This window comes from Papilio polytes, unplaced genomic scaffold, assembly GCF_000836215.1.
Source record: "Papilio polytes unplaced genomic scaffold, Ppol_1.0 DF821845.1, whole genome shotgun sequence".
NCBI lineage: Eukaryota > Metazoa > Arthropoda > Insecta > Lepidoptera > Papilionidae > Papilio > Papilio polytes.
Window position 1 is genome coordinate 5,391,604 of NW_013527359.1, and position 13,417 is coordinate 5,405,020.

Consider the following 13,417-nt stretch of genomic DNA (forward strand, 5'->3'; position numbering starts at 1 on the left):
GAGAAAAAAAAAAAAAAAAGGTGTCGTCATCCTGGTCTGGGACCTCAATCTACTAGTGATTCATTAGTGTTTGGTTGAACTAAGTTTCAACACAGTAAAACTCAAGTTACGTAGTTCGGAAACGCATTTCAAAAAGTTATCGAACCAATAACACTAACGGTTAAACGTAGCTGGGAATCCTGACATTAATGGATCCTTTATTAACTATATAATAATAGATACGCAAAATAATCATATTTCATACTAATATTATAAATGCGAAAGTTTTGACGGATGTTTGTTAGGGTTTGTAGCCTAAACGACTGAACGGTTTTTAATAAAATTTGGTATAGATGTAGAACATAATCTGGAAGAACAGAGAGGCTTCTTGCTTTTGTTTTATTCCACGCGGACGGTGTCACTGGCGAAAGCTAGTATAATATAAATAAAATCTAAATTTTCACTGTTACTCACCGATAGCTAGAAATCCAGATATCAACATTTCTGCTACATATTGAAATACATACTATCAATATTATGATTTCGAAATAACATTACATATTTTATAGTAGTTACTATTTAAATTGTGTTTATATATTTTATACTAATATAATAAAGCGTAAACACACAATACTTCGTGGCGTAAGATGTCAGCAATCACAGCATAGTTTTGAATAATTCTCTGACTAATAAAAAGCCCTACACTTACGTCACGCTTTAGGCTATATATTTTCATTAAATTTTGGAGATAAATGTTTTGGATAGAAACCCTAATGTGGGAAAGAGACCATAAGTTGCTGCCAACATTAAGGAAGCAAGGTTGTTATTGTAATTGTTATCAAATGTCAAATGCCTTCCTTGTGCATTTAAATTTTGACATTTGCAATTGAGAATTTGACAAATGTAAACAATAAAATAATGTTTTTATAAATCCACGCGGGTGACACGGACGGAAACAGCTAGTATGTTATAAAACACGTGTATGATAAAATATGCCAAACAACGTCATTCTACAATCCAATTCTTACCAACTATTTAGAGCGCAATTTCGCCCACTATTCCTTTCCTATCCTACATCTCTGTGTTATCATTCTCTCTTTCCCACAATCCATCTCTTTCTAGACCTACTAAAGAGATTCAAAAACATATGGAGAAGGCATAGGCAGGCACTTCGCCTGAAATTTATTTCACAAAACCACATGTCAATATAATAAATTGTAATTAAATGAATAGGGAATATGCATGTATTATTTTATTTTTTTTAAACGATTCTACTTGTTATAAAATAACCAGAAAAAAAATGACGCGAAAATATTCAACCATTGATAATAAAATAAAATTACGACCATTTTTGAGCGACTAAAACGCGACCGGAGTTGTCATGAGACACGTGACGTCAATCGTCATATTCCATTCATAACATACACTCAGATGTCACTTCGATGTCAAAAATAACAAAGTATCTCTTTGCGTTTGAAGGTCAAAAATCGATTCATTTTATATCGCCGTCTCGTCTATACATATATATTTAATGTCTTGACTCCTAGTCCTAGTTTCCAGTTGCAATAATATTCTTTTTTTTGCAGCCTTGTTACGTTTGTAACAGTACTGGACACAACTGTAGAGCGCTGCCGATTAAAATTGAAGACGATTTAGAAGTAACTACTGAAATTAACGGCGATAATTCAACGGATCCAACAGGTAAGAGTACTGCAGTAATTGTGTTATATATAGTCGTCTCTTTCTATCCTATTAATAAGTGATTACAGCATACAAAGGAAAGATTTGTATATTTGTATGTATTAGAATAACTCAATAACTACTGGGTCGATTTCTAAAATTCTTTCACTAATTAAAAGCTACATTATAGCTCAATAACTTAGGCTATGCTTTTATATTTTTTAATTTAACGTGGACAAAGTCGCGGGGAATAGTTAGTATTTCATGTTATAAATAATATAAAAGTGAAAGCTTAGATGAATTAGTTAGATTTTGTAGCATAAACTGCTAAACTGGTCTGGAAGAACACAGCCTACTTTAGTTTTATTTGCAGAGGAAGTCGCGGGCAAAAACTAATATTATAAATTCTAAACTGTATGGTTGTTTTGTCAAGTACTTTAAGAGCAGGCGTAGACCTGACTAAATTATCGCACAACTGTTGTTTGACAGTCGATTGTTTCGTAGCTAATTCAACTGTTTAGTTGCACAACTAAAAATGGAGTAGTGTGCGCACATATGTGTTTGCAAAAAAATTTAAAAAAATATTATCAGAGTCCCAAATTAACCCATAATACATTGTGTTTTTTTTTTTGTTAAAAATTTGTAAAGATGTTTATAAATGCAGTACGTTCATTCGCCTTTTAATTTAGTATGATTGTTTTTGTTTGTTTCTATTAATTAAGATAAAAAAAATTTTTTTTTTCTTCATGATGTCCCATTTTTGTTTGATGTGATTTTTTTTTTCTTTTATTTAAAAGTGTGTTTTTTATTTTATTATAATTTTTTATTTCTGTATAGATATGTAATTAGTACGGCCGGTTACCCTAATGATTAAGATGTATGTTACTTGAGTGCGAAGGAGCCAGCTGAAATACAGCGCAGGAACGGCTTAGTCCGTCCTGCATACGCTGAGCTGGCTACCTTTTGCCACGAATATGTCACCTTTAGAATAAGTCTTTGTTTTCTAATTTCTTTTTTGTGACAATAAACGCATTTTCATTTTATTTCATTTCATTTCATTTCATTTCATTTCATTTCATTTCATTTCATTTCATTTCATTTCATTTCATGAATCAAAGCGAGACTAAACAGTTGTGCGATAGTTTAATCAAAGGTGTGTCGCGGTCTTAAAATATTTATTATACTTTCCAGTACCAGTAGAAGAAATAGAAGCAACCGGTGTAGAAGATACTGACTTCGTGTTATACGTGAGTGCGGTAGAGACGGAAAGATGTAGGCGTGGCTTGACTGTTGCGTACGCGTCGCATTGCCAACAGGAATCTGCTTTAGACAGGTATATCTGTCCTGCTCCCACTTATGTGTTTCAAATCATTTGTTATACGTTGGAAAGAGATAGATTGAGACTTCTAAGATTTTTTTTATAACATAAGGTGGCAAACGAGCAAGCGGCCACCTGAATCCGCCAAAATGGCGAAGCGATCGCTGCCCATAGACATCCGCAATTGCAGATGCATTGCCTACCCTTATACGACGGAGGAGGAGACGCATATAAAGAGGATATTTCCCCTTCCTATGGATCTCCTCCACCGTCAAATCCACTTCCCCTTCCCATCCTCTCCTTATAAGAAAAGGGTGGTGAAGAGAAAGGGACTTAAATTAGGCCTCCGGCACCACACTCATCAGACGAAACACGGAATTGCTTCCATTTCACGCCTATCTTCTGTGTAGTCGTGGTATTACTGGGGGCGAGCCCTGCAGTGCTAAGATGGTAAAGCGGGCACTACCACTGTTAAGATGTTTGGGTTTTGATGCTAATAGTGTTTTTCTGTTTCCAGGCCTGTAGCGGGACATGCTAATTTCTGTCCAGGGGAATTATCTACTAATTATAGAGATTTACCATCCGTTTTGTCAACAGTGAAACATGAAATGCTCCACGCTTTAGGTTTTAGTGTGTCTTTGTTTGGATTTTATAGGTAAGATAATCTATATCTATACTATATATTGTATGTATTGAAATCTTACTAATATTATAAACGAGCTGTTGCCCGCTATTTCGTCCGCGTGGTATTAGAAAACATACGAACTATATAAATTATAAAAAGCTACGTGTCCCGGGAACCGGACACTTTTCGGTGATGAAGCTTATCCCATGTGTACTCCACACTTTGTTTTATATCTGTGACAAATTACAATAAGATATGTTGAACCGTTGCAGAATGATCGAGTAAACATTTAAAAACTAAATTAATGAATCCGACGGGAACCGTAACTATTCCCGGGATAAAAAGTAGCCTATGTGTTCTTCCAGACTATGCTCTAAACCTGTGCCAAATTTCATGGAGATCCGTTCAGCCGTTTAGGCTACAAACGCTAACAAACATCCATCCATCCATCTATCCATCCATCCATCTATACTTTCGCATTTATAATATTAGTAAGAAGTAAGATGTGAAAGTTTAGATGGATGGATCTTTGTTAGAGTTTGTAGCCTAAACGGCTGAACGGATCTCGATGAAATTTGGCATAGATGTAGAGGACAGTCTAAAAGAACACATAGGATATCGCGCGGACGGAGTCGCGGACGAAAGCTAGTAACTCATAATTGGGCCGATTTTAAACATTCAATTCACCGTTAGAAAGGTTATCTGTAAGTAACATAGGCTATATATTATTTTTTAATTTCACGCGGACTAAGTCACGATAAACAGCTAGTCCATACTAATATTATAAAGAGAATAGATTTGTATTTTTGTATGTATCGTATTACTTTAAATATTACTGGACCAATTTTAAAAATTCTCTTAGCGTTAGAAAGGTAATTTATCTGTGAGTAACATAGGCTATGATTTAATTTCACGCGGACGAAGTCGCGAGCAACAATTAGTTTAAAATAAAATGATATTTGTTAGTTTGTATCCTAAACTGCTGGGATCTCGATTGTCTTACATGTAGAGGATAGTCTGAATATAGGATACTTTTAGCTGAGAAATATTTACGGTTCCCGTGGGATATATTATTTTTTTTCATGTTTACTCAATACTTCTTTCACTGTTCAACATGTTTTATTAAAAGGACATAGTCTGGAAGAACCCATAGTGTTCATATGCTGGGTTTCTGAAATTTCCACCTAGTTATTACCTAATCGATTAGTAATAAATTGACTCATGTTTCAATTGAGTTACACTCAAGTTATGTTCGGAAACGCATTTCTTGAATTTATCAAACCAAAAAACTAAAGAATGGTTAAACGCAGTTGGGAAACCGGCCATGTATATATTCTAGTTAGTTATAAATATTTCATATATCTTTATTTCTTATTCTCTATATAATAAATTTTACAAGATTTGTATAAAAATAAAACATATTATATAAAAAATAGAACACTACCAGCTGCGGAATCCGATGACACAAGCAACCAGTGGTCAGGGCAGACAGGAACCTATGCATGCGGTTTCTATAACAACCGCCTTTTGAATCGGACCCTTAATCCAACCTTCTAGCGAGAGCTTCTTAAGATGTCGATCGAAGGTCTTAGTTATAATAATCATTAATATTTCCAGGGACGATAATGGTGAGCCATTAACAGAGAGAAGACCGGACACAGGGGATCCGCCTTTAGATGAAGAGTAAGACAATATTTTATTATTCTATATCCATACTATTATAATAAAGCGTAAACACACACTTCTTTGTTACCTAAGATGTCAGCAATTGCAGCATATTTTTGAATAATACTCTTTTTAATAAAAAGCATTACACTACGTCACGCTTTAACCTATATACTTTAACAACAGTAAACTTAGGGGGTAAATATTTTGGATAAAAACCCTAATGTGGGAAAGAGACTATAAGTTGCTGCCAACATCAAGGAAGCAAGGTTGTCATCATGTCATTTTGACATTTGTAATTTGACAAATGTAAGCAATAACATTATATTTTCATTATTTTCGTGCGGATGAAGTCGCACGGGAACAGCTAGTATGTAATAAAATTGGAGTGTCTGTTTTAAGGCAAAGATGTTTAAATAATGTATAGACGAGACTGGACAAAAAATTTTCACCCGCACTTTCTCTGAGAGGTACTATATCAGTTGTCAAGTTTAGTGCCGTCTCGTGCATTGATATATAATAAAATAATTTACAAAATTATAATAAAAAGATTTAAATATAATTTATATTGAAATCCGGTTTTAACAAAGACATTCTTTGAGAGGTACTATGTTAGTTGACATGTCTAGTACCATCTTAAGTCTTTCTTGTGACTTGTTATAAAATTACAATAAACTAAATTACAAACAGTGTTACAAAATAACATTTTAATATTATTTAATAATACCTAATAACAATTAAAAATTAATATTGTGTCTTTTTGAACTATCAATAGATAGCGTTATTAATAATGTTTCAAATTGTCAACGTCGCCTCTATATTTGTATCTCTTCATTTCCAGGCTACAAATACATAAATGGTCGTCTCGTGTTGTGAAGAATATAACTCGAAGGAATTGGATGATACGAGGCGGTTATATGTCGAGAACTTTCCATATGATTGTCACACCGAGAGTTGTTAAAGAGGTAAGATGTAGTTACTGGCTTACTGGCTTTAATAACTTTCCATATGATTGTTACATCGATAGTTGTTAAAGAGGTAAGGTGTAGTTACTGGCTTACTGGCTTTAAAGAAATTTTATATGATTGTCACATCGAGAGTTGTTAAATAGGTAAGACACACTGGCGTACTGGTATACCAGTAGCTGGCATTTTTGAATGACCGTAGTTGTCATACATGAATGTAAGTAGCTTGAATACGTGAATGTCGGTAGCTGAAATAAATGGAATCCTGTAGCTGGCATACTAGAATGTCAATAGCCGGTATTATTGAATGCCAGTTGCTGTCATACTTAAATCCAGTAGTTGCATACTTAAATACAATTTGCTGGTATACTTCAAAGCCAGTGGATGTCATTCTTGAATGCCCTTAGTTGGTGTACTTGTATAACAGTAGCAGTCTTAGTTATATTCCAGTAGCTGTCATACACGAATCCTTGCAGCTTACTTGACTATCAGTAGTTAGTATACATGAATACTACAGTGGAACCTCGATAACATAAAAACCTCTATAACTTAAAAAAAATAATATGTTCCCTTCGCATCAGAGTCCAAAACCTCTATAACATAGACCCTTGATAACTTAAACCCTCTATAACTTAAAGTATTTTGTGTTTCCCTTGGACTTTAACTTATCGAGGATCTATTGTAGTAGCTTTTGTACGTGAATGCCAGTAGCTGTACTACTAGGATGACAGTAGCTGGACTACTAGGATGCCAGTAGCTGGATTACTAGGATGCCCCAGACTGGCATACTTGAATGCCATCTATATGAGAATGTTAATTTACATACTATCAGGAAGTTAGCACGATATTTGATTATATTATCTCTACTAAGTAATAATTTCTTACTAAAATTAAAATTGTGAAAGTTTGGATGTATGGATAAATGGATGAAGTCTGTTAGATTTTGTAGCCTAAACTGATGTCTGAAATTTGTCATAATTGTAGAGAATATTTTGAACATATGGGATACTTGTTTTTTAATTCCACGCAAACGGAGTCACGGGGAATAGCTAGTTTATAATATTAGTAAGAAGTAAGTTGCCCGCGACTTCTTTAAAGCTATATAGGGCAAAAATAAATAATATATACTAATATTACAAAGCGGAAAGATTTGTATTTTTGTATGTATTGAAATAACCCAATTCTTTTACCGTTACAAAGGTAATTTATCAGTGAGTAAAAAAGTTTTTTTTTTACTTGTTTAATTTTTCTGGAACGAATTTGTAAACAGCTAGTCTTCCGTAAATTAATATTTTTTTTAATGTCTCTAAAATAGCTATTTTTTTAGGTACGAGAACATTTCAATTGTTCAGATTTGGAAGGTGCAGAATTAGAAGACCAAGGAGGAGATGGCACCGCACTCACACATTGGGAGAAAAGAGTCTTCGAAGTAAGTAATATTTGGAATTTTTCAATTTGTTCAGCCTGTATCAGTGATAGCGTGATGTTATCTACCCTATAACCTTCCTGAATTATTGTCCCTCATAATGTCAAAAGATTTTATTAATTCCGTTTTATAGTTTTTGAGATAAGTGGTAACAATGTGGAGATGTGTAGATGTACATATTGTTTTTTCCAAATTATTTACTCCCTGAGTTAAATAGCGTGAAAACATATAGCCTAATGCGTGTAATAAGCGGCTTTATTTAAAATTGTACTACAGTGTGTTTACTCTTTATTATATTAGTATAGGTAAAAATACTGGTTCTAGTTTCCCAAAAAAAAAATGTGTTAGGTCATAGAAAACCTAGTTATTTTAGTGTCTATTTTGAAGCCTTGGAAATTATAAAACGCCATGGATTTTCAAATTTACAAACGTCAGTCTCAAAAACTTTGCTAGGCTTTAGATAAAAATGGAATAAAAACCACGTGGTTTTCTTAAGAAATGATATCGCCGTGTAGTTGCCAAGGCTTCGTTATTACACTAACTAAAATGACTAGGTATTACATGATTGTCATGATTATCTTCTAGAACGAAGCGATGACGGGCACACACACACAGAACTCCGTATTCAGTCGTATAACATTCGCGTTAATGGAGGATACAGGGTGGTACCGCGCGGAGTATTCCCACGCGAGCCCCCTGCATTGGGGGCGGGGGCTCGGCTGCAGGTTCGCGATGGCGTCCTGCAAACAATGGCTCAACACGCAAAGGTTGAGGTATTTACTGAACTGGGTGGTGGCTTCGGGTATTTATTTTTCAGGGGGTCCCTCTGATCGACCCCCAAAACAGGGGTGGCGAACCAAAGCACTAAGAATACTACGAAAATCTAAAGTAAATGGACCATGGAATTAACGCAATAATAGTAGTCAAATTTCGATGGCACAGACAGCAATAAACTTTTCTTTAAAAATGGCACTTTTACACAAAAGTTTAATGCTTAATTGGTTTGCCACCCCTGCCCTAAGGCATGGGGTCTCCCTCCTTGTCTTAATTAATTATTTGGAAAAATACACCTTATTCTTTAGGGGGTTTCTCTATCAATTATTACCTGTCCTTAATTTCACTCTTAGGAGATATAGATGTTTTCAAAAAATATAGGGTTCTATAATATTTTCGTAAGAGAGACCCCCTAAACAGAGAGAACCTCGTATTTTTAGGTCACTATTTACTACGTTTCTTACCTTGAAGATACATCCTAAAGTATAGGGGGTCCCATTATCTCATATTTTTCGAAGAGAGACCCCCAGTTCTTTAGGGGGTTTTACTATTTATTACTATTCTCTCCTTAATGAGAGACATTCTAAAATACAGGGGTTCCTTTATTTCATATTGTTTGTCTTAGAGACCCCAAAAGAATAGGAGGGAAATCCGTATTTTAGTGACTATTTCCTACTTTTGTCTCCTTTATATCTCTTAAGTAAACAAAGATAAAGGATTGGGGGTCCTTTTATTTCATATTTTTAAAGAGAGACCCCTATACTTAGAAGATGGAATTCTTAAAGGAGGACACTTCATGTGTCTCTTTTAAGATTAACGGCGGAATATTGAAAAGAATCAAACACTTTCCTTCGTAAGCCCTAAATTTTAACGGCATTTGTAATTTAAGTGTTGCCTTTCATTGACTATTACATATTGAAATTCTTTTCAGTATTCCGCCATTAGTGTAGATTTATTGCCGCACTCAGAATCCATAAATGTTCATTAAAACAGTTACTAAATGGGCCATTTGGGTTTAGTAGTAATCGCCAAGTGGTCTAGGACTCCTTGGGGGTTTCTACTGATGAAGGTTGGGGGTTCACAAACTAGTAAAATAAGGAGGGTAAAAATAACTGTCACTAAGAAATCGTAGGTAACTAGGAGAGACTATTTTACTCTGGAACCAATCTAATAAAAGAATGGCTTTTCCCACTAAATTGTAAAATATGTGATGGAAATATCGGATTTTGTTCCCTTATCTGACAGTGACGTCATTAGCTATCTGAGCCTCTATCAGCCAGTAGTGGGACAGGCCCTAATGCTAACTTGTACACTAAGGGTAGTAAGTAAGGGTTAGTAAATGCATTAAACGTTTTTTATGACTTCTCATAATTATAAATATTGAAGATTTTGTTGTATTTAATTTTTAAGATAGATCTTCTTTAGTTTATATTTTTTATTTCAATGTAACTAACAAGTAACTTTTTTATAATTTTAAGCAACACTACGGATAATACAGAGTAAGTAAAATATTTAAAAGCAAAAAAAATGTAAACAAAACTATTTATTTTGTTCCAAAAATATAGTTAGACGTTATTTCTTCAAATTATATTTTTTAAAAAATCTATATTTAAATTATATTTTATATATTTTGATTCCGGAGATAGTTACAGTTCTTGTGGGATATATTGATTTTCTATTTTCATGTTTACTCGATAATTCTGCAACAGTTCAATATATCTTATTAAAATTTAACAATTTATTGGGTATTTAATTGGTGTATATTTTACAAGCGATACAAATGGAACTAATATAGAAGAGTAAGTAACTATTAAATTGCATATTTGACAAACTAGCTTACGCCCGCGACTCCGTCCGAAATAAAAAAAATATAAGTATCCCATGTGTTCAGACTATCTTCTACATCTATGACAGTCGAGATCCGTTCAGCAGTTTAAAATACAAACTAACAAACGTATATCCAAAGTTTCGCATGCGATGTTTCTTAGAGTTTGTGTTCTAAATTGCTGAACGTATCTCCAAGAATTTTTTCTTAGATGCTGAGGATGGCCTGGAGGAACACATAGGATACTTTTGATTCCGGATATAGTTACAGTTCTCGTGGGATATTAATTTTCTACTTTTATGTTTAATTGATAAATCTAAAATTGTTCAATATGTCTTATTAAAATTTAACAAAATTATAAAGTCCATAGTAACACATGGGATACTTTTGATTCCGGATATAGTTACAGTTCTCGTGGGATATATTAATTTTCTACTTTCTTGTTTACTTGATAATTTTAAAATTGTTCAATATATCTTATTAAAATTTAACAAAATTATAAAAAAATGTCCATAGTAACACATGGGATACTTTTGATTCCGGAAATAGTTACAGTTCTCGTGGGATATATTGATTTTCTATTTTCATGTTTACTCGATGATTCTGCAAGAGTTCAATATATCTTATTAAAATTTAACATAATCTTAAAACAAAGTCTTTAGTAACACATGGGATACTTTCCCCGAAAAATGTCAGGTTCCCATGCGATATGTAACTTTTTCTTAATTCTGTGCGAAGTCGCGGGCAGCAGCTGGTAAGGGATTTTATTGTTCTAATTTGAACCTTATTTCCATAGACGTAAGAATCCAGCGCCGTTCTGTGAACGAGTAAAAGGTGATCCATTGAGAACAGAATGCTCTCCGAAGAGGACAGCTGTGGTTTTATGCAATTTAGTACGACACGAGAATATACTACCTAGAGCTTACCAGGTAAGTACTAGACTAGGTTAAGGACGTAATTTAAAACTACATAGATTTGTACATGACAATATATAAGGCAAATTTGAAAATCTTTATCGTACAATTTAAAACCAAAATTTTGAATTTTTAAGAAAAATTTGTCTGTGTTTGTGTTCGATAATCCCGGAAACGGTATAAAATATTTGAATACGGTTTTCACTAAAGTATTATGTTAATCTTTGTTTAAAATTTAGTATGTTAATTCGGTCTAGATTTAATTTGTAGACTGAATTCTAGCACTTTGACCTCCTTCCTAACGTGCCGGCGGGTGAAGAGGCACACTATGGGGGCTCGGTGTCTCTTGCGGACTACTGCCCTTACCTGCAGGAGTTCACTTGGCGACACAAAAGTGTGCTCATCCGAGGCAGCCGGTGCTCGTATGAAGAGAATACGCCAAGTAAGATATATTCACTATTCATTTAAATATTTTATTAAATATCAGAAACGGAAGTATAGTTTCATAAAATACTTTGCAAGGAGTGAGGCGTCTCTCAGTCGCTCAGTCGCTCAGTCACTCAGTCACTAACAAGCTCTCTGGCCCTCAGTAACTCAGTCGCTCAGTAGCTCAGTACAATTCTAGTCGTCACCACGGAACGTTCGATATCTTTTATGCATTTGCCTTAGTGTGTCTGTTTTAAGTAATTCACTAGTATTGCTCATACCGCTCGACTAATTTTTTTAAAAAGTCATTTATAAATTTATAACAATATAGACAAGACAGTGAGCAAATATTTTCACCGGTACTTTCTCTTAAAGGTACTAAACCAGTTGTCAAGTTTAGTGCCGTATTTTGTATTGTTATGTTATAAAACAATTTACTAAATTAAAATAAATGTCTTTTGATATAGAATAAATTAAATATATTGTAAAATGTAATAGAAACATTTCAATGTTATTTGTACCTATCTATACTATTATAATAAAGCGTAAACACCCACTTCTTTGTTGCCTAAGATGTCAGCAATTACACCATATTTTTGAATAATTCTATTTTCTATAAAAAGCCCTACACTTACGTCACGCTTTAAGCTATATATTTTCACGTCATTAAACTTAGGGGGTAAATATTTTGGATAAAAACCCTATTGTGGGAAAAAGACCGTAAGTTGCTACCAACATCAAGGAACCAAGATTGCCATGGTTTGTCATGTCATGTCATTTTGACATTTGCTATTGATGATTTGACAAATGTTAACAATAAAATAAAATATTCATAATTTCATGCGGATGAAGCCGCACGGGAACAGCTAGTTGAGGATATATCTATAGGTAATGTTAGAGATTATGTGGAAAATGTCTCAATTGAAGTGTCGATGCCTACTCTATATATGTGTTTAATCTCTTTGTATATAGTGAACTAAACCTTTCCTCCGGTACTTTCTCTGAACGGTACTATATCAGTTGTCAGGTTTAGTACCGTCTGATGTACACACAAAGATAATATTTCCCCTTCCTTATGGGAACTTCCCCATCCACATCGAATCCACTTTCTAATCCTTATAAGGAAAAGGGTGGGAAGGGAAGGCAAATTATCTATCGTTAATAATTTAGTTTGAAGTTTTTTGTATGTAAAATAACGTTTTCCTCTATTTCAGTGTATAACTTATTTCTTTTACCGCCCCCTTTGAAATGCATGATCTTTCAGCGCCCCCGTGAAATTTAAAATACAATATAAAATAAATGAAATTTTAAATTATGCTTCGCCCCCCTATTCCATATCAACGCCCCCATTTTTTCTTATAATGCCCCTCTTTAGGTTTCAGACGCCCCAAATGGGGCGTCATCGTCCACTTTAAGAAACAGTGCTCTGTTTTAATGTGTTTATTGTTTTATTTCAGAGACTGATGTTAATTTCGCATTAGAAAACTACGGGCCACATTCTAAATGCTTCGACCACAGCGACAGAGTATGGGAACAGAAGTCTTGTAGACAGGTAAATACTAAAAAATACATCTATGACACAAAATACTCACCGAATGACACTCGTCAACAATTGCGCATGACAGTGAAACGGCACCTGGCATGCCAGCAAGCATGTTCAAAAACACAATGTTCACACATGCCAGTAGCTGTCAATATATTATCGTGCTACTGGTATGCAAAGTTTGTGTACATATGCCAGTAAAGCCAGTAGCTGTCAATCTAATATCGTGCTACTGGTATGCAAAGTTAGTGTTAACACATGCCAGTAAAGCCAGTAG

The 13,417-nt window shown here is 34.2% G+C and overlaps 1 protein-coding gene across 2 annotated transcripts in view; it reads left to right on the forward strand.

Moving 5' to 3' along the window:
• The window catches only part of LOC106108013 (leishmanolysin-like peptidase), a 65,100-nt gene that overhangs the window by 48,340 nt on the left and 3,343 nt on the right, over positions 1-13,417 (forward strand). Inside the window, exons 6-15 of one of the 2 annotated variants that reach the window (XM_013289077.1) lie at positions 1,566-1,680; positions 2,851-2,992; positions 3,495-3,632; positions 5,220-5,285; positions 6,109-6,232; positions 7,560-7,661; positions 8,244-8,431; positions 11,054-11,186; positions 11,454-11,613; positions 13,055-13,149. In XM_013289077.1, the coding sequence (XP_013144531.1) occupies positions 1,566-1,680; positions 2,851-2,992; positions 3,495-3,632; positions 5,220-5,285; positions 6,109-6,232; positions 7,560-7,661; positions 8,244-8,431; positions 11,054-11,186; positions 11,454-11,613; positions 13,055-13,149 (1,263 nt within the window). The remainder of the gene's footprint in view (positions 1-1,565; positions 1,681-2,850; positions 2,993-3,494; positions 3,633-5,219; positions 5,286-6,108; positions 6,233-7,559; positions 7,662-8,243; positions 8,432-11,053; positions 11,187-11,453; positions 11,614-13,054; positions 13,150-13,417) is intronic. The other variant, XM_013289078.1, reaches the window with a different exon arrangement.